Below are 26644 nucleotides of genomic sequence, written 5' to 3'. Positions count from 1 at the left end.
CAAAAATAAAAATACCTGGAAAAACTCAGCAGGTCTGACAGCATCTGTGGAGAGGAACACAGTTAACGTTTTGAGTCCATATGACTCTTCAACAGAACTAAGGAAAAATAGAAAAGAGGTGAAATATAAGCTGGTTTAAGAGGGGTGGGACAGGTAGAGCTGGATAGAGGGCCAGTGATAGGTGGAGATAGACAAAAGGACAAAGAGGTGTTGAAGGTGGTGATATTATCTAAGGAATGTTCTAATAAGTGACATTAAGTGTAGAAAGCAGGATGAGCAAGGTACAGATAGCCTTAGTGGGGGTGGGTTGGGGGGAAGGAATTGAAATAGGCTAAAGGTAGAGATAAAGGATGGAAATACATTTAAAAATAATGGAAATAGATGGGAAAAGAAAAATCTATATAAATTATTGGAAAAAAAGGAGGATCGGAAAGGGGGTGGGGATGGAGGAGAGAGTTCATGATCTAAAATTGTTGAACTCAATATTCAGTCCAGAAGGCTGTAAAGTGCCTAGTCAGAAGATGAGGTGCTGTTCCTCCAGTTTGCGTTGAGCTTCACTGGAACATTGCAGCAGGCCAAGGACAGACATGTGGGCATGAGAGCAGGGTGGAGTGTTGAAATGGCAAGCAACAGGGAGGTCTGGGTCATGCTTGCGGACAGACTGAAGGTGTTCCGCAAAGCGGTCATCCAGTCTGCATTTGGTCTCTCCAATGTAGAGGAAACTGCATTGGGAGCAGCGAATGCAGTAGACTAAATTGAGGGAAGTGCAAGTGAAATGCTGCTTCATTTGAAAGGAGTGTTTGGGCCCTTGGACGGTGAGGAGAGGGGAAGTAAAGGGGCAGGTGTTGCACCTTCTGTGGTTGCATGGGAAGGTGCCGTGGGAGGGGGTTGAGGTGTAGGGGGTGATGGAGGAGTGGACCAGGGTGTCCCGGAGGGAACAATCCCTGCGGAATGCCGCCAGGGGGGTGAAGGGAAGATGTGTTTGGTGGTGGCATCATGCTGGAAATGGCGGAGGATGATCCTTTGAATGCAGAGGCTGGTGGGGTGATAAGTGAGATCAAGGGGGACCCTATCATGGTTCTGGGGGGGAGAGGAAGGTGTGAGGGCGGATGCGTGGGAGATGGGCCAGACACGGTTGAGAGCCCTGTCAACCACCGTGGGTGGAAAACCTCGGTTAAGGAAGAAGGAGGACATGTCAGAGGAACTGTTTTTGAAAGTGGCGTCATCAGAACAGATGCGACGGAGGCGAAGGAACTGAGAGAATGGGATGGAGTCCTTACAGGAAACGGGGTGTGAGGAGCTGTAGTCGAGGTAGCTGTGGGAGTCGGTAGGCTTGTAATGAGTATTGGTGGACAGTCTATCACCAGAAATTGAGACAGAGAGGTCAAGGAAAGGAAGGGAAGTGTCAGAGATGGACCATGTGAAAATGATGGAGTCAATTTTCCAGTGAAGCTCAACGTAAACTGGAGGAACAGCACCTCATCTTCCGACTAGGCACTTTACAGCCTTCCGGACTGAATACTGAGTTCAACAATTTTAGATCATGAACTCTCTCCTCCATCCCCACCCCCTTTCCGATCCCCCTTTTTTCCCAATAATTTATATAGATTTTTCTTTTCCCATCTATTTCCATTATTTTTAAATGTATTTCCATCCATTGTTTTATCTCTACCTTTAGCCTATTTCAATTCCTTCCCCCCACCCCCACTAGGGCTATCTGTACCTTGCTCATCCTGCTTTCTACACTTAATGTCACTTATTGGCACATTCCTTAGATAATATCACCACCTTCAACACCTCTTTGTCCTTTTGTCTATCTCCACCTATCACTGGCCCTCTATCCAGCTCTACCTGTCCCACCCCTCTTAAACCAGCTTATATTTCACCTCTTTTCTATTTTTCCTTAGTTCTGTTGAAGAGTCATACAGACTCGAAACGTTAATGTGTTCCTCTCCGCAGATGCTGTCAGACCTGCTGAGTTTTTCCAGGTATTTTTATTTTTGTTCCACATACATGGACTTCCCAGTAGTAGAATTTGGCTGGAAATTGGAAGGATAATTCCCTTTTAAAAGAGATTCCCCTCATAAGTCTGGGCGGATGAGGTCATGCCTCCATATAGCTGAACAGACTTTAATCAACTAACAATTCACAGCAGAGTTAAACCTGAGACCAATGACCCTTGATGGCTCAGTGGATTTTTACTGAGGAGCAAAGTCATAAGGACCAGGATAAATCTTGGTTTGTTCCACAGTCTGTGCTGAGCTAGCTGTAGTTAGCTGAGTTTGATGGAGCAATGCTATGATGGAGCCTCTGTGACCCTGAGCTATAGAGGGGAAGCCAAGCTACCCGATCATGAGCTAGTGGCTCCTGCTGGAGATGTATATTTATCAATTTCGAGTGAGGACAAAATCAGGCTCAGCTGCGATGTCTTGAAAGTTAACAGCCTGTTGACTTTCATTGTCAAGCATCGCCCATGAAGTGAAAGAAAGCAACCAGCAGCTTTCGAACTGTCCCACGAAAGAGGCAAACCCCTTTTATGAAGGGAAACATTAATAAAGAAGGAAGCCCTAAAGTTTTCTTGTTTTATAACTCAGTGTAGTGTACTTACCCACATGGGCATCAAAGGCATATCTCTGACTGTAATGACACAATCACTTTTGAATATTCAAAGCATTTGCCCATCAGTCAATGTAAACAGCTCTGTCAGGGAGGCCACATTCCTCTCTGTTCCAGTCATTCTTTCTTTTTTTTTAACTCTTTTTTATGTTGGCCTTTGGAAGATCATTTGTCTACCAGTGTGACAAACTGCAGCGGAAGCATATTGAAATCAACATTTCAGTGTTTATATGCTGGCAAACAATTCTGCAAATAAATCTCTGCTTGGCGCCACAAATTTCAGAATTTTTCAGTTTGAGCCGAAATGGAGTTGAAGTTAAATCTTGCTCTTGGTAGTGAAAGTTGAGGAGCCGTGTCAGTGCAGCGGAGAAATTCAATCCTTGTGGCTGGAATTGAATCCTGGGCTCAGTTTTAATTCAAACCCATCTGTCGTTAAAGGCAGCAGAGGCCTAGATTTTCCAGTTAGTATTATTTTAATGTCAGCAGTGATTCATTTAGATAAATGAGTAATCAGTTCTGATGAAGGAAACACACTGAAAATGTTAACCTGTCCCTCTATAGATACTGACTTGAGTACTATGCATTTCCAGTTTTTTCTGGTTTTAATTCAGATTTGCAGTTTTTCTGCTTTCTATATAAAATAATTCCAATCTTGGATAGTCTCAACCTCAGCGCCTTTTCAAAGATCACCCTTTAGTTTTGATAGAACAGTGTGATTTACAGAGGTGGATTTATAATGAAGCACACTATGGCATGCCACGGGGCCCCCAAACGACATGGGGAGCCCCAAAATGATGAGTAAGTGCTGAACTGTTGGAAGTGCCGTCTTTCAGCTGAGCCGTTACACTGTCTGCTGGGCTGTAAACAAAAAATGTCCTTGCAGTTTCCCACCCTCTTAAGACACTAAAACAAACCATTATGGGGAGTTGAGGCAGAACTCAGGCAAAAGCCTACCAAGTCTTTGTGACAGCATGACGAGATGATGGCCAAACTCGCCACCCAAGAATCTCAGAACCATCAGTTACAGCAAAAAACTGTCCCATCAGAACTGCCAACTTGCAGAGGTGGAGGAAGCCAACAGAAGTCTACAGAAAGGCGAGCAGGAACTTCAGGAATTGTGGGTTAAAATTAGCCATGGGGCGTGTGGCAACTCTAGCCTCATGGCTGACGTGGAAAACCTACAGAAACGGTGACTGGAGATGGAGGGTAAGGGTGAGGAGATAACCAAGGCAGAAGATCAGGGCAGAGAACTGAAGAAAAGATTGAAAGAGGAAGAGCTCCGGAGTAGGAACTGGAAGTGGAAAAAGTACAGAGAAAGAATGTTTGATCTAGACAAACTGGAAAGCGTTTTTAACAAAAGCAAATGGGAATGTTCCCAACTTTATGTTAGTTTGGATAAAGAGAAGAATCTGACCAAAGACTTTATCAGTGAATTGGAATTAGTGAAAGGCCAGGTGAAAGAACTCGAATCGTCAGAAGCTAGACTAGGGAAAAGTGGGTTGATCTTGAAAGATGACTTGACCAAGTTGAAGTCTTTTACTGTGATGCTGGTGGACAAGAGGAGAGGTATCACGGACAAGTTAAATCAGGAAAAGCAGAAAGTTAATGATCTTAATAACAAGCTGAAGTGGGGACAAAGTAAAACAACACAGATAACAGTGAAGCTGATAGAAGAGAGCAAGAAGCTTCTGAAAATGAAATCGGAGATGGAGGAGAAAGTATCCACCATTCTCAATGAAAGGGATGAACTGAAGGTGAAACTCAAGGATGAAGAGCTAAAGTCAAATGATCTGAACTTTAGAGTTGGCTTGTTGAAGAAGAGACTTCACTATATAGAAGAGGTGGAAAGTGATGCACCCCAAAATAAAGCCAAGAATGAACTGGAGGAACTTTCAGGAGACACATGGCTGGATGATAACAAAATTAAAGAGTTCACACTGGAAATGGAGTGATCGAAGTCTCAATTGAAGCAGTTGGAGGTAGTTGAAGGTGACCTGGTGAAGACTGAGGATGAGTACAATGAGCTTGAGTGGAAGTTCAAGAGCGAATAAGATGAGGCAAACCTTCTGAGCCAACAGCTGGAAGAAGTCAAAAAGCAGATGAGCAAAGGCAAGGCAGTGGAGAAAAGTGAAACCCTGAGGCAGGAGGCTGAGACTTGGAATCAGTTCTGAGTTGAAGAGGCCAGAACTCGAGAGCTGATGACAGAGGTCCAGGCACTGAGGGAGAAAATTCATGAACTGATAAACAAGTAAGAACAGCTTGCGCAGCTGCAGGCCAGTTATTCGGTTCTCCGGAAAAAAATTCCAACAAGAAGAGAACTAAAACAAAGACATGGGCCAAGTGTTTGTGAGCTTGGCGAAGGAGCTGGAGCTCTCCTAAATGGCATAGTTGGGCACTCGGGCCATGCATGAATGGTAGAAGAATTATAGATGTCCCAGTGACATCCACTATTGTACAGACCGACGGTCCAGCCAGTGGCATGGAAGAGGAAGACAATCCTGCTGTATTTATATACGGAAATCCATACAAGCAGAAAGCCATCTGATGAGCAATCTCTGGCAAGGGGTATTAAGTAGCCCCTGGAGTGACCCTTGCTGTTGGGGCAGTATCCACCAGCTGCAAACGAGTTAAATCTCAGGGGATCCTGGATTCCTTGAATGAAGAAGAATGAAAATGGACAACACAATGAGCCTGAAAAACCTGCCCAAGCGAATGGTAAACCCAGCCGAACCCTGGAGGTGATACTGTCGATGAAACAGGGACAGCCATTGTATATTTAGGTCACTCCTGGACGCGGGAATAGCACAGCCATTCTCAAAATCACCAGCCCATCTGCCGAAGATGACTTCTCCAGATGCGATCTGCGAGCTTGATGTGGCTGGAGCAAAGGGGAGGCAGCGGAAGAGTGGGGGCAAGGAGGATTTGCAGTCCTGGATTGGGAGGGGGGAAGGGCCCAAAAATGAAGATGAGCACAGGGCCCCACATGTTCTGAGTACTTTTTTGTTTGTCTTCTTGTTGATTTAAAAAAACCTGATTTTGATAGGGAGCAGGGTGAATATGTGCAATTGAGCAGACCTGATCCCTAAAACACGCTAGATATAGGAATGTAGGAACAGGAGTAAGCCATTTAGCCTCTCGAACCTGTTGAGCCATTCCATTGGCTGTTCTATGCTTCAGCTTTTACTTGTCTTTGATCCATTGGGATGGGATTTCCCAATTGATGCATGGTAGAATGTTCCTACCTGTACAAAACAAGTTACGGTAACTGCCAGAGCTGATTTCCCTGGTGAATATTTTTTGAAATGTTGTTCTGAATTTGTCTCGGTGATGTACGAGGTGTATTAATCACCTGAAGAGTTTGTTGAATGTCACTAACAGTTAGGGACATGCGGGCCTGTGACAAAGTTCTGGAAAGAGGTCAAAGTTTGTCTCTCTATGGTCCGTGGTTGCAAATTTAAAACATGCCTCTAGAGATCCCATTGAGGAGGTGGTCACAGCAATGTGAAGAATCCAGAACATCTACCAACTGTTGCTGATTGACTTTGTTCATACTGTTCTATCGTGTCAGAAAAGCTGGTAAAGATGAAATGATAAGTCCAGTTTGTGAACTGAAACATTTTCTTCCTGTAGAGTCAGCATACAGTATTGGAGAGAGGAGGTATGTCGAAAACTTATAGCATGTACAGTTCCGTCCTCTAGTACCTCACCCAATTAATTGTACCTTATCGATGGCCCTGGACAATAAGGTCTCCAAAATTAACATGGCAATGTGAAGGGTGCACAGGAGCCCAATGAAGGTCAAAGAACCTGGCAAAACCATGGAGACCTCACTGGTCAGGTAGCAGGACTTTATTCATTAAACATGTAGAGGCTCCTATCTGATACCCGCCTCTGTATACAATCACAGTGGGGTGGGGTGGGTTGGGTGGGAGCGGGATGGGGTGCATGAAGAATCCTCTTAACGTGTTGCCAGGGGAGTGGTAAGGGATGGGGAAGAAGGCATGAATGTGATGTATGTGAGGGGGTGGAGATGGAGAATGCCTGAACACCACTAACTTGGTGGTCAGGGCTAGAGAGAGCACTCCTGCTTTTCCTGGCCTACAAAGACTTAAAAATAGGCAAAGTTATAAAACGTAACCGGGTCCCTTCTGGTTGGTTAGCTCCTCCCACCATGATGCTTCTGCCAGGCAACAGGCCATGCAGGACTTCCCCGATAGTGAGGTTAAAAATGCATTGTAGAATTGGACCTTGACTTCTGAATCCTCGTAGGCCCCTTCCTGCTTTTAGACTGAGCCTGGTCCATAAATACTGCGGTGGGTTGGGGTTTGGTGGGTTGAGGCCTAGGTCGTTAATTGGGGGAGACTGTTGTTGCTGAACCAGATCCTGTTCTTGTAGCGCACTTAATTTTATTGTGCACTCTGGTTGGATGTAAAATTTCATGACACCATTTGAAGAAGGGCAGGGCATTTTCCCAATGCCTTGGCCAATGCAGTTTCTTCAATCAAAATGCTTAATTCAGTACTCATCTCATTTGCTGAACTCCTGCCCTGAGAGGTCCATTCCTGGTGGCATCACAACCATTCACACTGCATCAGCTGAAGCTGTTGAATGGATTGTTAACCTCCATATCAACCTATAACTGCTTCCCCAGACGCACAAAAAAAAATTATCATTTGCTCTTTGTGGGCCCTCACTGCGAACAAAATTAGCTGCTGTGCTCACACATACAACAGTGACTGCACTTCAAAAAAATTACTCATTGAGTGTGAGTACATGAGTGAAAGTTCCTTCTCTTCTTGCATAAGGACGTTTGCTTACAAATTAAAATGCGAACTTGGGGAGCCCACCTCCCCAGCTACCACCCCCAACTCCGCCCACACTCATAACTGGTAGAAGCACCTATTTGTTTGGAACTGAATTGTACAGATCAGAAAAGGTTCCAGGTCTGATCCTTGGCCTGCTCTGATCTAGCTGATCTCAGATGATAGGATATTGGCCCCAGTGCCCACTTACAATAAGGTATGTTTCCCAACCAAGTGAGCCTAGCTCGAAAGTAGGCGATGGGGTACAAGGGCGTGAACAGGCTAGGATTTAATCAAACAACTAGCCATCATTCATTGTCTAAACTCGCACTTGATAAGTGAGTGTGGTATACAGGGTAGTTGGTGCAGGTAGATCCTTTGCTTCTACATGAAGTTCATGGAGTGGGGGTAGAATAATGGGGAGGGGAAAGATATCAGGAATTGGGATAAATACTTTGAGGTCGTTTTTTACCATCACCTTTGCAGATACACAGGTGGATTGCACATTTTAGAGCCGTATGTATCTGCTGCTTATCTCCACTTGACTAAATTGATTTGAAAATCCATTGAAATTTGTAACCAGCTGGAATGTATACAACATAATAAAACCTCTGTGGACACTATACAATTATTTTGAAATCCAGCTTTTCTAAGCTCATTAAAGCTGTTTTCAGGTTTGAACTAGAGCTAGACAATCAGCCCAATGTTGCTTCACAGAATGATTTGAAACCTTTTTAATTTATCAGTTGTTCAGATTGCCAAATATATAGGTCAAGGAATCCGTGCCATTGTCAGTGAATGTAGAGATTAAATGTAATGTATGAGAATTTGTTTAATATGATCAGCCCAGTTGGTAGCATTTCCTGTGGTGATTTGTACTATACCTGATGAGGATAGAAAACTCTGCTGCTCAAGTGCCGATTCTAATCTCACTGTATTAGATAAAATGTTGAAATATACGAGTATCCAGAGTTATCTGAGCATTTCCACTAGCATGATAAAGTGAAAATAAGCAGTGGAGTCATTGAAGAGGCATGTGTCTTGTGTAGGCCCATCTTTGAATCCCTCCAATTCCGTCCCTGCAACAGTAACTGAAATTGCATTTCTTAAAGGAACATTACATCCCATATGACTGAGAGTGTGATAAACTCCTTTCTCCTAATCATTCTCCAACTTTCTGCAGCCTTTGACACGGCTGGTCAAACCATCCTCCTCTATTGATTACACAGTGTTTGGTACCATTTACAACTCATACTGAAAGAGTCTGTGCACGCATGCAGAAAGATGCACAACATTCAGGCTTAGGCTGTTCAGTGGCAAGTAACATTTGTACTACAAGTGTCAGGCAATGACCACCTCCAATGAGACAGAATCTGACCACTGGCCTTTTGAAGTTTAATGACATGGTTTTGTGTGTCGTCCTTTGACATTCAGCAGCATTACCATCACTGAATCCCCCACCATCAACATCCTGAGAGGGTTGATCAGAAACCTAACCGGACCAGCCACATTAACACTGACTACAAGAGCAGGTCAGAGGCTGGGAATTCTACAGTGAAGGGCTCGCCTCCTGACTTCCTAAAGCTTTGCCACCATCTACAAGACAGGATTATGCAGAAATCCGGGATGAGTGCAGCTCTAACAACTTTCAGGAAGCTCAACCTCAATCTGGCCAAAGCAGTGCCATTGATCAGCACCCCATCCACACCTTAAACATTCACCCCCTCTATCGCTGGCGCATAGTGGCAGCAGTGTGTATCATCTATAAGATGCACTGCAGCAATTCACCAAGGCTCCTTCGGCAGCACCTTCCAAACCCATGACCTCAATCACCTAGAAGAATAAGACAATTAGGGGCATGCAATAAGTGCTGGCCTTGCCAGTGAAACTCTCATCCCTGAATGAATTTTTAAAAAAATCTCTTCTATGTCATCCAGCTGTGTGAGACCACCCTCAGCTGGTTCCATTTTATCCATTTGTAGCCAGCGAATCACCCGCAATGGTTTCCTCCTCCTGTAACATTGCCTTTGGTGTCCCCAAAGGATCTATCCTTGGTACCCTCCTATTTCTCTGCCCCTTGTGACAACCTGAAAATAATACAATATCAGATTCCTCATGTATGCTGATACCACCCTGTTCTACCTCACCACCATGTCTCCTAACCTTCCCACTTTACTTGATTGTGTCGACTTGCCAAATGTCAACTTTCCAAACAATCAGCACAGTTTTTTCCTGCAGTTTAAATTGTTGTGATCGTTTGAAATTTGGTATTCTTGTGTTAGTCCCGATGAGTGCAAGATGAAAAGCTTCAGCAACATGTCTCTTTTCAGTAATATTCTGACTGTTTGTCCAGCACTGGATGAACAGAAATTACATCCAGCAAAATATTAGGAAGACTATTGTCTTTGGTCCCACTGAAAACTCCACTCCCACGCCACAGACTCTATCCCTCTCCCTGGCAGCTGTCAGAAATGGTCCAGACCATTTGCAAACTTGTTGTCATATTTGACTCCAAGATGAGCTTTGTAACATTGCCTGAATCTGCCCTTGCTTCAGTTTATTTGCTGAAATCCTCATCCATGCCTTTGATACCAATAGACTTGATTCCAATGCACTCCTGGCTGATCTTCCATATTCTACCCTACATAAACTTGAGGTCATTCAAAGCTCTGCTCATATCCTAACTCATACCAAGTCTTGTTCAACCAACAGTTCTGTCCTTGCTGACCCATTTTGGCCTGACAAAGCCTCAATTTTAAAATTCTCGTCTTTGTTTTCAAAACCCTCCATGGCCTTGAACCTCCCTATCGATATAACCCCCTCCAGCCTTACAATCCTTGAGATGTCTACAGTCCTTCAATTGTGAACTGTTGCTTTGATTTTAATGGTTCCAATATTGGCAGCTGTGTCCTCTGCTGCCTAAGCCATAATCTCTGGAAGTCTCTTTGTAAACCTCTCAGCCTGTCTTTGTTTGCTCTTCCTTTAAGATGCTGCTGAAAGCCTACTTCTTTGACCAAGCTTTAGGTCACCTGTTAGTTATCTCTTTATGTGGATTGGTACAAATATTTGCCCAAAAACACTTCTGTGAAATTCCTTGAGATGTTTTACTACATTAAAGGCACTTTATAATTATAAGTTGATGTACACTATCTGTGCAGCCATGTCTTTTTTAAACCAGTTCAGAGCAATGGATAGAGATGTACAACAAGACCCCCCCTCCAGCAAGGCCAAAGCTGATATAAAAGTGGAGAAATCTTCAAATGTATTCGAGCACATTGTTCATTGGTTAAAGTGTTATTCTGCATTGTGCAGTATCGAAATTCAGATTTGACAATGCCATTCTACCTTTTGCATTTATGTTTTCATTAAATTTCAGCTCAGCCATCTGGCTGTTTCAAAGCTTTGACAGATGAGTTTCTGGCTGACTTCAAAATTTTAATGTATTTATCTTTGGATGTTTTGTTGACAGTTGTTGAAAGGAATCTCATTATAAATGGTTGGTTGAGTTCCAAACCTCTAATGGATTTGGATCAGCAGGGGTTGTTAACACAGCTGTCAAGGGGACTGTGAGCTTTGTTATATTGACAGATTTATGAGCAATTAAGAGGATTTTTAAAAATTAGGTTTTGAAGTTCTATTTGTTTATTTTGACCAATGTATGAAGAGTTAAGAAGATTGTTCTTTTCTAATTGCATTTTGAAATGCTGCCTGTTTACTTTAACAGATTTATGGGTTTCCCAAAGACTTCCCAATATCAGAATCTTTATATAGTGGATAATAGGTGATTGGCTATGGGGGAGCAGTGAGGGAGTTATAGAAGGAGTATGGGGTGAAGGGAGGTATGGAAAGGTTATGGGGAGGTGAGGGGGTAGGGGATTAATGTTTGGGTAATCTTCAGAACCGAGCTGATGTCCCAGCGAATGGAGGCAGGCCTTTTAACCTGGCCACCCAGGCATTTGCCTGCCTCTGTCTCCACCTTCGACCTGCTCCGGGAGGCGGCAGCCCCAACTCCAGCCCATCCCAGCTAGCCTGCCATGAAAATAGAATGACTGATTACTGCCAGTCAGGAGGCAGAATTGTGACATCAGGAAATCCCCTCAGCTCCCAATTTCCCCCTCCCAAGATAAAAATTTGGCCCTTGGTTTCTCTATCTCAAACATGACTTTATTCTTTGTTGGGCTCTTAGTAACTCATTTGGAAAATGTGCATCTTATTCACTTACTAAAATCATGCTGTCAAAAGTATTCATGCAATTGGCTGTTTTCAATTGAACAATCTAAACACCAGTTTCATTGTGGGGGAAAGGATCTATGTGCTTCATGGTCACAGAATCACAGAATTATTACAGTGTAGAAGGAGACCATTTGGCCCATCGTGTCTGCACCGGCTCTCTGAGCATTTTAGCTTAGTGCCAGTCTCCTGCCTTTTCCCTGTAACCCTGCACATTGGATGATTATCTAAATAGAAACAATGCCCTCTTGAATGCCTCAATTGAACCTGCCTCCACCACACTTCCAGGCAGTGCACTCCAAACCCTAACTACTCGTGAAAAAGCTTTTTCTTACCTCGCAATTGCTTCTTTTGCAAAACACTTTAAAACTGTGCCTTCTGGTTCTCCATCTATTTATGAGCAGGAACAGTTTCTCCCTACCTACTCTGTCCAGGTCACTCATGATTTTGAAAACTTCTATCAAGTCTCCTCTCAGCCTTCTCCTCTCCAAGGAAAACAGTTCAACTTCTCCAATCTTTCCTCAAACTGAAGTGTCTCACCCCTGGAACCATTCTCGTAAATCTCTTCTGTACTCTCTCCAATGCGTTCACATACTTCCCATAGTGTGGCACCCAGAACTGTACACAGTACTCCAGCTGAGGTCTAACCAGTGTTTTATATAAGTTCATCATAGCACCCCTGCTCTTGTACTCTATGCCCTTATTAATGAAGCTTAGACTACCATATGCTTTAGAAACAGCTCTCTCTACCTGTCCTGCCACCTTTAATGATTTATGTACGTATACACCCAGGTCTCTCTACTCCCTGCACACCCTTTAGAATAGTATTCTTTATTTTATACTGTCTCTCCATGTTCTTTGTACCAAGTGTACCACCTCACACTTATCAGCATTGAACTTCATCTGCCACCTGCCTGCCCACTCCACCAATGTGTCAATGTCCTTTTGAAGTTCCAAACTGTCCTCCTCATAGTTTACAATTCTCCCAAGTTTTGTGTCATCCACAAACTTTGAAATTGTCCCCTGCACACCAAGATCTGGATCACTTATACATATCAGGAAGAGAAAGGGTCCCAATACCAACCTCTGGGGAACTCCATTACAAACCTTCTTCCAACCTGAAAAATACTTATTAACCATTACTCTGTTTCCTATCCCTCAGCCAATTTTGTATCCACATTTCTACTGCCCCTTATACTCCATGACCTATAATTTTTCTCAAGTCTGTTGTGTGGCATTGTATCAGGTGCCTTTTGGAAGTCCATATACAACACATGAACGGCCTTGCCCTCATCAACCATCTCTGTTACCTCTTCAAAATACTCCAGCAAGTTAGTTAGACACAATTTCCCTTTAACAAATCAAATCAGGGGTACAATTTAAGATGAGGAGCAATAATGCACTGTGCCTAGTGCAGGTTGTCACAGACAGGAAGATCCTGGACCTGACATTCACATTTGGGGAGCCTCTAAGATATGAAGCTTGAACTTAGCTCATTAGAAGGGACAGCATAATGACATAATGTGACTGATGGGGTTCCATAGCATCCCCCCCTGCCCACCCCCCTCCCCCAGTTCAGAGTGTTAGCAAGGATCCATGACCCTTGGTGATATGAAGAAAAGTGATAATATATACTTTAAAAGTTTGACCATTTTGAAGGATATTTTGATCAGAATAAAAGTGAGCTGGAAGTGGATTCCCCAATTGCAGCGCACACATTGCGTTATCACCACTTCCAGGACCACACAAGTAGCTACTGAAATAGGAAGATAAAGCAGATGAATGCCTGACTAGAAAGATGGTGCAGGAGGGAGGGCTTTAAATTCCTGCGACATTGGAAGATGGGACCTGTACGGGTCAGATGGGTTACACTGAAACAGGATTGGGACCAATTTCCTTCCTTCCATTCCTTGTTTCGCTAGTGCTATTGAGGAAGATTTAAACTAACTTGGCAGGAGACCAGGAGGTAATAACAGAAAGGAATACCAAAGTGCACAGAATACTGGGAGAGACAGATATCACTAGAGTAGGAAATCATAAGTTATTGGGTGGGTTCATATTAAGGGAGAATGTAATAAACTCTAAATTGGGGCTACTGTGCATGCATGTGAATGCACGGAGTGTGGTAAACAAGATTGGTGAGTTACAGGCACAAATTGCCATGTGGAAACAGAGGGGTTGGGTTGTGGGCGGTGGGGGATGGTGGGTGACTTATGGAGCCGACAAGAGCAGGAAACGTGGCATTGCAGGGTGACTTAATCAGGTGGGACGCAAAATTTCAATTTCCCAATGGTGGATTGAGATAGAGAGACAAAGTCAGTGGCATGTTTGCAGCGTGACGTGCCTCACACCATCTTCTGGAGGATTCGTACTTGCAATATATTTGCATGCAATAAATACTCATTAGTGTAAAACATTTTTTAATAAAGTCCTACCTTCAAGATAAGGTCAACGGTGCATAAGCATCTTATTGCACCTGGTTCACGTTTGTTTGAAGGTGGTGTGCACCTGGCTGGTGGAGTTGTGTCTGAGGTCAGCGGTTTTCCTTGTTGGATTCTGTGGCAGAAGGGAGGGGAGCGGGATAATGGCAGCTTGCATAGAGGCTCAGGACTGGCAAGTTAAGGATGAGAGAGGTTGTGCAGTGGGGTTGTGGGGACATGGAAAAGTGGAAGAGGGATCCTGGGGAGGACAGAGCCTGGAGTCAGAGGCATGGGGAGTGAAGTGGGAAGGGTCTAGCATCCTGGGTGTAGTAGGGACAGTCAACCTAAGAAAATGAGGGGCCTCATGGATGGTGTCAGTATTGTCCAAATATGTGTCCATCTCAGCGTGTTGGCTGGCAGAATCCTTACAGGGCTTTGAATTCACCTGCAACATTTCACTTATCCCCACTGACAACGTCCTTTACAATGTATGAAGGGAAGGCCAGCTGAGCCTGCAAGTTCAGCCATGTTCCAAAGAGTGGCAAGAACAACACTGGACACTAACATGAACATTCAATAAAGAGGGAAGAAAAAAGTTCCACAACATTGTTTCTTCCACAATAAAGGAAATGCCCCTAACTCACCAGTGACCATCAATGTGTGCCAACCATGAAGCGTGCCAGTACATTTAGCTCTCTGCCTAATCTAGTCTCAACAAATACTGGTGGTGCGCATGTGAATAAAGTGAAACCAATTTAATATGAAATATTTACAGGTGAAATTTAAAGTTGAAAAACACACACATGCCACCTTTGGGTTCTCAAGTGTTCTGTTAATGGTAGAAAAGTTGTGGCCGTGATGCAGAGCCTCCGTTTGTCCAGGAGACTCTTTTATCACTCACCCATACCTGCTGCATTATCAGCTGACTGGGTTTCACCACAGTGCTGAATTGCATGTGCTTTGCATGCATGCTGCTAATGCTTAGAATTTTAATTATAATCGCATGGGAAATGGGAAAAATAGAGAGAGCATAAGTGGCACACAGTTACAGTTATGACTTTGGGAACGGCATGCTGTTGACAGAGTCCTTGCCATGAATGACATTGTCGCTGTAACAGAAACCTGGCTCAAAGAAGCGCAGGACTAGGTATTAAATATTCCTGGGTGCAAGGTGTTCAGGAATGATAGGAAAAGGGAGGGGTGGTAGTATTAATTAAGAAGGACATTGTAATGCTGGAGAGAGAGGATGTCCCAGAGGGATCAAGGATAGAAGCTAAGGAGCAAAAAAGGTGCAATTACATTTCTTGATGTAGTCTATAGGCCCCCAACTAGTGGGAATGATGTAGAGGAACTGATTTGCAAGGAAATTATATGGAGGTGCAAGAATTATTAAGTAGTTATAATGGGGGACTTTACTACTATCCCAGTCTATATTTGGATAATTAGTGTGAAGGGCAGAGATGGGCAAGAGTTCCTAAGTTCCTAGGGTGTGTTCAGGAGAATTTTATACAGCAGTATGTTTCCAGTTCAACAAGAAAGGAGGCGCTGCTAGACCTGGTTCTGGGGAATGAGGTGGGCCAAGTGGATCAAGTGTCAGTAGTGGAACATTTAGAGAGCAGTGATCGTTATATCATAAAATTTAGATTGGTATGGAAAAGGGCAAGGCCCGATCCAGAGTAAGAACAATTAATTGGTGGAAAGCCAACTTCAAAGGGCAAGAATGCATCTGACCCAAATAAATTGGAATCAAAGGTTGACAGACAAAGCTTGAACATTAGACTACCTTTAAAGAGGCGACTGTTCAGGCACAGTCAAGCTACATTCCCACAAAGGAGAAAGGTAGGGCAAACAAATCCAGAGCCCTCTGGATGATGAAAGCGATAGAGATTAAGGTGAAGCAGAAAAAGTGTGCTTATGATACCAACAGCATTACCCTCACCAACCTTCTTGTTACCTCATCAAAAGGATGGATAATATAACTGAGAACTAGACTGAATATAGAAAGTTTAGAAGGAAAATGAAAAAGCTAAATAAGAGAAACAAAGAGAGAATATGAAAAGAGGCTGGCAGCCAACATAAAATGGAATCCAAAAGCCTTCTATAGGTGTATAAATAGTAAAAGGGTGGTAAAAGGAGGAACGGGGTCAATAAGGGACCAAAAAGGGAATTAGCACATGGAGGCAAAGGCATTACTGAGGTATTAAATTAATACTTTGCATCTGTCTTTACCAAAGAAAAAGATGCTGAGCAACTCACAGTGAAAGAGGAGGTAATTCAGACATGAGACGGGTTTAAAATATATCAGGATGAGGTACTGGATAGGCTGTCTGTACGTAAAGTTGATAAGACAACAGGTCCAGATAAGATATATCCAAGGATACTAAGGAAGTGAGAGTGGAAATTGCCATAATTTTCCAGTCTTAATTAGACACCAGCGTGTTGCCAGAGGACTGGAGAATTGCAAATGTTACACTCTTGTTTAAAAAATGGTTTAAAGATAAGCCCAGCAACTACAGGCCAGTCAGCTCACCTTGCTAATGGGGAAGCTTCTAAAAATGATCATTTGAGACAATATTAATAGCCATTTGGACAAATGAGGGTTAATTAAGGAAAGCCAGCATGGATTTGTTAAGGACAAATCATGTTTAACTAACTTGCTGGAGTTTTTTGTTGAGGTAACAGAGACAGTTGATGAGGGTAATGCTGTTGACGTGGTGTATGTGGACTTCCAAAAGGTATTTGGTAAAGTGTCGCATAACTGATTTGTGAGCAAAGTTATAACTCATGGAATAACATGGACAGTAGTGACATGGATACAGAATTGGCTGAGTGACAGGAAAGAGAGACCGGTGGTTACTGGATGTTTCTCGGTTGGAAGAAAGTTTATATTGGAGCTCCCCAGGGAACTTTGCTCTCCCTGATATGTTTTAATGACGTAGACCTTGGTGTACAGGGAACAATTTCAAAATTTGCAGATGGTATAAAACTTGGAAGGATCATGAACAGTGAGGAGGATAGTGTAGAACTTCAAAAGGACATAGATAAGTTGGTGGAATAGGCGGTCAAGTGGCAGACAAAACTTAATGCAGCGAAGTGTGAAGTGATAAATTTTGGTAGGAAGAATGCAGAGAGACAATATAAAATAAAGGCTACAATTCTAAAGGAGGTGCAGGAGCAGAGGGACCTGGTTGATTATGTGCATTAGTCATTGACGGTAGCAGGGCAGGTTGAGAGTGTGGATAATGCAGCATGCGGCATCTAGGCTTTACCAATAGGGGCATAGAGCAAAAAAACAAGGAGGTTATGTTAACCTTGTATAGAACACTAGTTTGGCCTCATGAGGAGTGTTGTGTCCAGTTCTGGGTGCCACACTTTAGGGAAGATTTGTACACATTGGAGAGTGCAGAAAAGATTCACAAAAATCATTCCATGGATGAGGAACTTCAAATATGAAGATAGATTGGAGAGGTTGGGACTGTTTCCTTGGCGAAGAGAAGACTGAGAGGAGATTTTATAGAGGTATTCAAATTCATGAGTGCCCTGGACAGAGTAGATAAGGAAGGAATGTTCCTGTTGGGGGAAGGATCAAGAAGTTGGGGACACAGATTTAAGGTAATTGGCAAGAGAAGCAACAGAGGCATGAGGAGAAACTTTTCCATGCAGTGAATGATTAAGATCTAGAATGCACTGCCTAAGAGTGTGGTGGAGTGGTGGAGGCAGGTTCAATTGAAGCATTTAAGAGGGAATTGGATTATTATCTGAAAGGAAGATTGTGCAGGGTTATGCGGAGAAGGCCGGAAAGTGGCACTAGGTAAATTGCTCCTTTGGAAAGCCAGAGCAGACACAACAGGCTGAATGGCCCCCTGAGCAGCAACCATTCTGTGGCAAAAACAAAAATAGCTGGAAAAACTTAGCAGGTCTGACAGCATCTGCGGAGAGGAACACAGTTAACGTTTTGGGTCCGGATGACTCTTCATCAGCACTAAAGAAATATAGAAATGTGGTGAAATATAAGCTGGTAGAGGGGGGTGGGACAGGTGGAGCTGGATAGAGGGCCAGTGATAGGTGGAGGCAAAGAAGAGATTGCCAAAGATGTCATAGACAAAAGGACAAAGGGGTGTTGACGACGGTGATATTATCTAAGGAATGTGCTAATGGTTACATTAAAGGTAGAAAGCAGGACAAACAGGTGGCAGATGGCCCTGGTGGGGAACGGGGTGGGGGGAAGGGATCGAAATGGGCTAAAAGGTGGACATAAAACAATATATTTAAAAATAGGTGGGAAAAGAAAAATATATTTTTTAAAATATATAAATTATTGGAAAAAGGGGGATCAGAAAGGGAATGGGGATGGAGGAGAGAGTTCATGATCTGAAGTTGTTAAACTCGCTGTTAAGTCCGGAAGGCTGTAGAGTGCCTAGTCAGAAGATGAGGTGCTGATCCTCCAGTTTGCGTTGAGCTTCACTAGAACATTGCAGCAGGCCAAGGATGGACATGTGGGCATGAGAGCAGGGTGGAGTGTTGAAATGGCAAGTGACAGGGAGGTCTGGGTCATGCTTGTGGACAGACTGAAGGTGTTCCGCAAAGCGGTCACCCAGTCTGCATTTCATCTCTCCAATGTAGAGGAGACCGCATTGGGAGCAGCGAATGCAGTAGACTAAATTGAGGGAAGTACAAGTGAAATGCTGCTTTACTTGAAAGGAGTGTTTGGGCCTTTGGACAATGAGGAGGGGGGGAAGTAAAGGGGCAGGTGTTGTATCTTCTGTGGTTGCATGGGAAGGTGCAGTGGGAGGGGGTTGAGGTGTAGGGGGTGATGGAGGAGTGGACCAGGGTGTCCTGGAGGGAACAATCCCTGCGGAATGCCGCCGGGAGGGGGGCAGAGGGAAGATGTGTTTGGTGGTGGCATCATGCTAGAGTTGGCGGAAATGGTGGAGGATGATCCTTTGAATGCAGAGGCTGGTGGGGTGATCAGTGAGGACAAGGGGGACCCTATCATGGTTCTGGGAGTGAGGGCGGATGTGCGGGAGATGGGTCAGACACGGTTGAGGGCCCTGTCAACCACCGTGGGTGGAAAACCTCGGTTAAGGAAGAAGGAAGACATGTCAGAGGAACTGTTTTTGAAAGTGGCATCATCAGAACAGATGCGACGGAGGCGAAGAAACTGAAAGAATGGGATGGAGTCCTTACAGGAAGCGGGGTGTGAGGAGCTGTAGTCGAGGTAGCTGTGGGAGTTGGTAGGCTTGTAATGAATATTGGTGGACAGTCTATCACCAGAAATTGAGACAGAGGTAAAGGAAGGGGAGGGAAGCGTCAGTGATGGACCATGTGAAAATAATGAAGGGGTGGAGATTGGAAGCAAAATTAATAAATTTTTCCAGGTCCAGATGAGAGCATGAAGCGGTACCGAAGCAATCATCGATGTACCGGAGAAAGAGTTGTGGGAGGGGGCCTGAGTAGGACTGGAACAAGGAAAGTTCCACATACCCCATAAAGAGACAGGCATAACTGGGACCCATACAGGTACATATAGTCACACCTTTCATTTGGAGTAAGTGAGGCGAGTTTAAGGAGAAATTGTTCAGTGAGAGAACAAGTTCAGCCAGACGGAGGAGAGTAGTGGTGGTTGGGGATTGTTCGGGCCTCTGTTCGAGGAAGAAGCGGAGAGCCATCAGACCATCCCGGTGGGGGTTGGAGGTGTAGAGGGATTGGACGTCCATAGTGAAGAGGAGGCGGTTGGGGCTAGGGAACTGGAAATTGTTGATATTATGTAGGGCATCAGAGGAATCACAGATGTAGGTGGGAAGGGACTGGACAAGGGGAGAGAGAATGGAGTCAAGATAGCGAGAAATGAGTTCCGTGGGGCAGGAACAGGCTGACACGATCAGTCTGCCGGGACAGTCCTGTTTGTGGATTTTGGGTAGGAGGTAGAAGCGGGCCGTCCGAGGTTGGGAGACTGAGGTTGGAAGCTGTGGAGGGAAGATCTCCAGAGGAGATGAGGTCAGTGACAGTCCTGGAAACAATGGCTTGATGTTCAGCGGTGGGGTCATGGTCCAGGGGGAGGTAGGAGGAAGTATCTGCGAGTTGACCCTCAGCCTCTGTGAGGTAGAGGTCAGTGCGCCAGACAACAACAGCACCACCCTTGTTAGCGGGTTTGATGACAAAGTCAGGGTTGGACCTGAGAGAACAGAGTGCAGTAAGTTCAGAAAGAGACAGATTAGAGTGGGTGAGAGGAGCAGAGAAATTGAGATGACTGATGTCACGCCGACAGTTCTCACTGAAAAGATCAAGAGCAGGTAAAGATCCAGAGGGAGGGGTCCAGGTGGAGGGAGAATATTGGAGGCGGGTAAAAGGATCCATTGAAGGAGGAGAGGACTCCTGCCCGAAGAAGTGAGCACGGAGATGAAGGCGGCGGAAGAAGAGTTCAGCATCGTGCCGAGCCCGAAATTCAGTGAGGTGAGGGCGTAAGGGTATGAAACTGAGTCCTTTGCTGAGCACTGAACGTTCAGCATCAAAGTGGGGAAGGTCAGAGGGTTTGGTGAATACACGGCCGGGGCTGGGATTGGAAGACGGGATGGGGACAGAGGGATAGGCAGGGGTGGAGGGTCCTGGGTGGGCGTTGGTGTCGATGAGTTGTTGGAGCTTGCGTTCCTTTGCACCTGACAGAAAGAGACAAAGTTTCTTGTTGAGGCATCGGATGAGACGAAGAATAAAATTAAACTGGGGGCAAGGACAGCTTGGAGATAGGGTGAGTCGGTGCTACTGGAGGGAGGGGTTGAGTGTGTTCATATGGCGGCGCATGTCACTGAGTGTGGATCTCAGGATGCGACGAGAACAGCAGTCCGAGGAGCATTGTATGTCCCGGAGACACCTGTAATCCTGGGTGGGTTCGAAACATGAGGGATGGAACTTCAGCTGGAATCTACGTGGGGTAAGTTGGAGACTGAGACAGTCACTGAGGAAGGAAATATGGCTGTGAAAGCAAGTTTTAGTAAACACCTTGTCAAACACCAGGAGAGAAATGGAAAGCCATGAAGGTGAACACGGCAAAAGAGACAAGCGGAAATCCTGTCGGAGAGAACAGTACTTCTTCAAGGTAGGCATTCCTGGAAGAGAAGTGTCAGTCAATTAAACACTAAGATAAAAGCAAAATACTGCAGATGCTGGAAATCGGAAACAAAAACAAAAATAGCTGGAAAAACTCAGCAGGCCTGACAGCATCCATTCTGTGATACTGTTTGTGCAGAAATAGCACAATTATGATGAGAGCTTTTCTGCATCAGGTAGTGTGAATGTATCTCTCCTAGGATCTAACAGATTTGTCAAGGGCACAACATGCCTTCTTTTATCACCATAAACATTCAAAAAACAATCAGTTCTTTGTTAAATGTTGACATCATTGCAGGGCAAATATTGTAAATTCTTGATTTAAAATTTGTTTTTTCTGAATAACACTTTAGGTTACTTAACCTTTTTGATTGTTAAATAATATTTTCCTGTGTCAAAATGCTATAAATTATGTGTGAATCCTCTTTCAAATTATTTGGTGCTCTTACTTAAAAAGACTTTCCTCAGAGATTCATCTCACTGCTTTCCCCTGCATTAAAACAGTTCGAGCCATCAGCCTTGTAATTGACAGTTAATTATTCATCTCTCTTGCTGGTCTGATGCGAACACACACACCCTGGGGCTTGAGGAAAAGGCACAAACCACAACTCCCAGAAAACCAGCTCCAAGTAAAAGATTCACGATGAGACTAATCCTTGAATTGTGCTTAAAATGTAAAGGTTTGGTAGATTCTCACTCAACCTTCACCCATTCCAGGCAACACTGTGTGCTTACAGGAGTAAAATAATTTTCAGACCATAACAAACAATGTTTAACTAATAACTGAATTGGCATTTTCTAAACTGAACGGTTTGCCAAAGGTATTTAAATTTTAGTCAGAGTTTATGCTAATCTGCAGCTCAGGGTCTCAAGGTTCTTCAATTCATGCCTTATTATTTTAACGAGAGAAAGCATTGATTCTTCAAGCCCTGTGTCCTTTGAAGTAAGACTGCCCCAGTTTACTTCAAGAAATCCTCTTACGAGTTCTCACCCATGTAGACTGTTGAACACTCAAGGTGACAATGCTTGGGACAAGGGTTTCCTTGGGACAAGGGAAAGAAAACATCTTTTGGGGGGGAAGGGGAATGTTGGGTTTTATGGAGCCCACAAGAGTGGCAAATGTGGCTTAGTTAAGCAGAATGAGAAATCTTGATTTCCCGATGACTGGTTAAGATGCAGAAATAAAGACAGTGGCGTGTTTGTGGCATGTTGAGCCTCACATTGGCCTGTGGCAGGTTCATACTTGTAATGCATTTGTATTCTTTGTGGGTAGAGCTTAGGAATAAAAAAGGGGCAGCCACATTGTTAGATATTTATTATAGACCCCCTGATAGTCAGCGGGCAATTGAGGAGCAAATATGTGCACAATTTGCGGAGGTGCGTAAAAACAATAACAATAGGGTAATTATATTAGGTGATTTCAACCTTCCCAACATTAATTGGGATAGACATAGTGTTAAGGGCTTGGATGGAGTGGATTTCTTTACATGTGAACAGGAGAACTTTTTAGGTTAATATGTAGAGGGTCCAACAAGGGACAGCGCAGTGCTGGACCTAATTCTGGGGAATGAAGCCAGACAGGTGGCTGAGGTGGTGGTGGGGGAAGCATTTTAATGATAGCGACCACAACATGGTACAGTTTAAGTTTGTTGTGGACAAAGAAATAGACAAGTTGCATTAAAATGTTTTGGATTGGGGGAGAGCGGATTTTAGTAAAATAAGGCAGGATCTGGCCAAGGTAGACTGGGAACAGTTACTTCTGGGGAAATCTGCAGATGACCAGTGGGGGGTGTTCAAAAAGTAAATGGGGAAGGGTATAGGCTCAACATGTTCCCTCTAGGGTGATAGGAAGGAGTAACAAGCCCAGAGAACTATGGATGACTAGGGATATTCAGGATAAGATTAGAAAGAAAAGAGAGGCTTTTAGCAGGTACAAGCGGAACAAATCAGCGGAGGCATTAGTGGAGTACGGACAGTGCAGGGTGGAGCTTAAGAAAGCAATTAGGAGAGCAAAGAGGGGATATGAGAAAGCTCTGGCTGGTAAAAGTAGGGAAAATCCCAAGATATTCTATAAGTATATCAATGGGAAGAGGATAACCAGGGAAAGAGTAGGGATGGGTGGGTCTATGGGTGGAGCCAGAGGACATCGCTAGAGTGTTGAACAAATACTTCACATCCCTCTTCACCCAAGAGAATGAGGATGAGGGTATGGCACTTGGGAAGAGAGACTGTGAGGTTCTTGAGCAAATTGATATAGGGAGTGACAAGGTATTGGAGGTGTTGTCAGGCTTAAAAGTGGACTAATCTCCAGGTCCAGATGATTTGTGTCCCAGACTGCTGAGGGAGGCAAGGGAGGGGCTCTGACCCAAATTTTTAATTCTCACTCCATACACTCCCCACCACCATTGCTGATTCACCTTTGTCGGTCCAGAGCCTCCATACAAGCTGCTATTCTGCTTCCCTCCCTTGTGCCATAGAGATAAACAAGGAAAACCACTGACCTTACACACAACCGCATAAAGCTAACTGCTGCATGTCATCTTTAAACAAACATGAACCAGGTGCCATGAGATTCTAGGGCATTGCTGACTTTATCTTGAAGGTACAACATAATTTAAAAATATCTTACGCTAATGAATAATCATGGAATCACAGTGCAGAAGAGGCCCTTCGGCCCATCGAGTCTGCACCGACATGTGAGAAACACCTGACCTACCTACCTAATCCCATTTACCAGCACTTGGCACATAGCCTTGAATGTTATGACGTGCCAAGTGCTCATCCAAGTACTTTTTAAAGGATGTGAGGCAACCCGCCTCCACCACCCGCCCAGGCAGCGCATCCCAGGCCGTCACCACCCTCTGGGTAAAAACGATTTTCCTCACATCCCCCCCTAAACCTCCAGCCCCTCACCTTGAACTTATGTCCCCTCGTGACTGACCCTTCAACTAAAGGGAACAGTTGCTCCCTATCCACCCTGTCCGTGCCCCTCATAATCTTGTACACCTCGATCAGGTTGCCCCTCAGTCTTCTCTGCTCCAACGAAAAGAACCCAAGTCTTTCCAACCTCTCTTCATAACTTAAATGTTTCATCCCAGGCAACATCCTGGTGAATCTGCTCTGCACCCCCTCCAGTGCAATCACATCCTTCTTATTATGTGGCGACCAGAACTGTACACAGTACTCCAGAAACATGGGGCGGAATCGTTCCAGATTTACACTAAGTGCATTAGCAGGCGGGTAAAACGACATTTTAGCCGTTGGCCGCAATGGTGGGTTTTCATGTCGTATCATCCCAAACCTGCCACATTACTTAAGCATTCTCGGGAAATACCCCATTTCCAAAGTGGGTGAGCTCTCAGTCTCCCGCCACACCATCACCTCACCAATGCATCACGCCGGGTGTCATATTTAAAGTCCAGCCACGTGCACACATCTCAGTGCTTCCAGCCCACGATTCCTGCAGGGAAGATGTCCAAGAAAGGCAAAAAGACTGCAGCCCATAGGTTTAATGACAAGTCACTGGAATGCCATTGGGATGGCATGGAGCCCACTACCCCCGCTTTGGCCGCAGGATGGGCAGCAGCATCACTAATCCAGTATGGCAGGGGGTGGCAGCGATGGTCAGTGCCAATGCTGCACAGAAGAGTTTGGCCATCCAATGTAGATAGAGGATGAATGATCTCATCCATGCAGCCAGGCAACCATCTCATCAGTCTAAACTCACACACGCAAACCCTGGCATCTCACTCACTACCAGCTCAAGAGACATTCTCACACAGATACCCTCACATGTCCATGTGACCTCATCTCCTCTGGAGGCTGCCTCCTCAGCTCTCTCTCACCATCTTGAGGCCACTTGCACAGATCAACATGTGTCCCCACACACAGCCTGGGATACCCCAGTACATCCCTTGTCCTGCAGCCTCTTCCCTTGCCTGAGGCCATTTCTCCCCATTCCCTAAGCAAGACCTTGCCCTGCAGCCATTGAAAAGCCACCCATATATCGCTGATCTGATAGGTAAAGACCTACCTGTGAACCCTACTAAAAGCGATGTAGTGCTGTGAAGCCTGGCACTGATGACTGCGAGTGCTGACCGAAGCAAGGTAGGCAAACAAACCTCGAAGTCCCAAGCGAAGTGCAGCCCCGCAAGGTGCACGTCGCTTATGTATTGTTGTGAAACACAACGGCGTGTTTTCCCGCCGATGTAGGCGAACAATCCAGTGGGGGTGGGGCGTGGCGGGGCGCGATGAGTCCAGTGGGCTGGCCTAATAATGTGCTGTTGTATTACAATGAGGTTCCCGACATCCGATGACGGGAAATGTGGCCCGCCATCAACGGGCTGAGCGGACAATCGCAAACTGGTTTCACGTCGGCATGAAACCAATCACGCCATATTGTCCGCTTACACCACCGAGCATGCCCGACACTGGCAGGCACAGAAAATCCTGGCCATGGTGTCGCCTGAGGATCCACATTTATCTTGGCCTACACGCCTTTTAACTTCTCGAATTCATCCCAAAATACCATGTTGTATTTCCTTCGCAGTTCAAGAACTCATCCAGTTTTCAGGAGAAATATCCCAGACCAGTCAAGCTTGGTTTTCTGTAATCAGCCTCGGCCTAAAAGACTTGGTCCTTCTCCTTTCACTATTGTCACAGGCAGCCGGGCTATCTGTTGCCTATAAGGCGCTGGTACTGTGGCAATGGCCTTTACCTGAATAGATTCTCCAGTGTATGTCTTTAATTTAGCAGTTGTCTGCTCAAGGGGCAGAATATTGCCCGTCAGTGCGCGCCTGACCCGAACAAGTGTAAAATGACGCGCGATGACGTCGGGTGAGCACCCCAACATCGATATTTCGGTCGGCGGGTGCGCGGGGGGTTGGCAGCGCGCCTGTCGACAATTAACAGGCCTATTCGGGCCAATAAAGTTCTAGTTAAATGAAAATTTTCACTGCCTGTCCAACCTTACGGTTGGCGAGTAGGCAAAAAGGCCAAGCGGTCTTTGGACTTTTTGTGAAACCTCATCCACAGGTAGGACGAGGTTTCGATCAGTGATTTAAAAATAAATTTTAAAAATTTCAAACCAATTTGTAGCATGTCCCTGCTCATGTGATAGAGTCACATAAGGGAACATGTTATTAACATTTTTAAATTCTTTTTGTTTTTTATGTTCAAAAAATTTTAGCTCCCTGAGGCACACATGTGCAAACTTCCGCCTGGCCCTCCACAGGCAGCACTGAGCTGTAATTGGCCAGTCAGCATGAAATGGCAGTCGCAGCCCAATCGCGGGTGGCGATCCGATTTGCGGTCGCTCCTGCTCACCCTCATCAAGCCTGCCCGATGACTGGAAAATTCTGGCCCAGGTTTATTGGTTGTCTATCTTCTTTAAGTATTTGAAAGTGTGCTCTCCCACCACTGTGGTTGAGGCTCCCATATCCACCTCCATTATTAGTGGCTTCTCATTAACTT

General features: G+C 44.8%; 2 protein-coding genes across 2 annotated transcripts in view; both read left to right on the top strand.

Moving 5' to 3' along the window:
- Positions 1–26644, top strand: part of igsf3 (immunoglobulin superfamily, member 3) — a 197006-nt gene that overhangs the window by 77669 nt on the left and 92693 nt on the right. The window lies entirely within an intron of this gene.
- On the top strand, positions 3253–4915 carry LOC144691512 (filamin A-interacting protein 1-like). The gene has a single exon (XM_078559657.1). It carries the CDS (start codon positions 3816–3818, stop codon positions 4566–4568), a length of 753 nt encoding a protein of 250 aa, XP_078415783.1. The 5' UTR covers positions 3253–3815; the 3' UTR covers positions 4569–4915.

Source organism: Cetorhinus maximus, chromosome 16, assembly GCF_964194155.1.
Source record: "Cetorhinus maximus chromosome 16, sCetMax3.hap1.1, whole genome shotgun sequence".
Classification (NCBI taxonomy): Eukaryota; Metazoa; Chordata; class Chondrichthyes; order Lamniformes; family Cetorhinidae; genus Cetorhinus; species Cetorhinus maximus.
This window is presented reverse-complemented; position numbering and strand designations above follow the sequence as displayed.

Excerpts from the sequence above, each read along its gene's own strand:
- LOC144691512 (XM_078559657.1), top strand. The coding sequence starts at position 3,816 with ATGGAGGGTAAGGGTGAGGAGATAACCAAGGCAGAAGATCAGGGCAGA.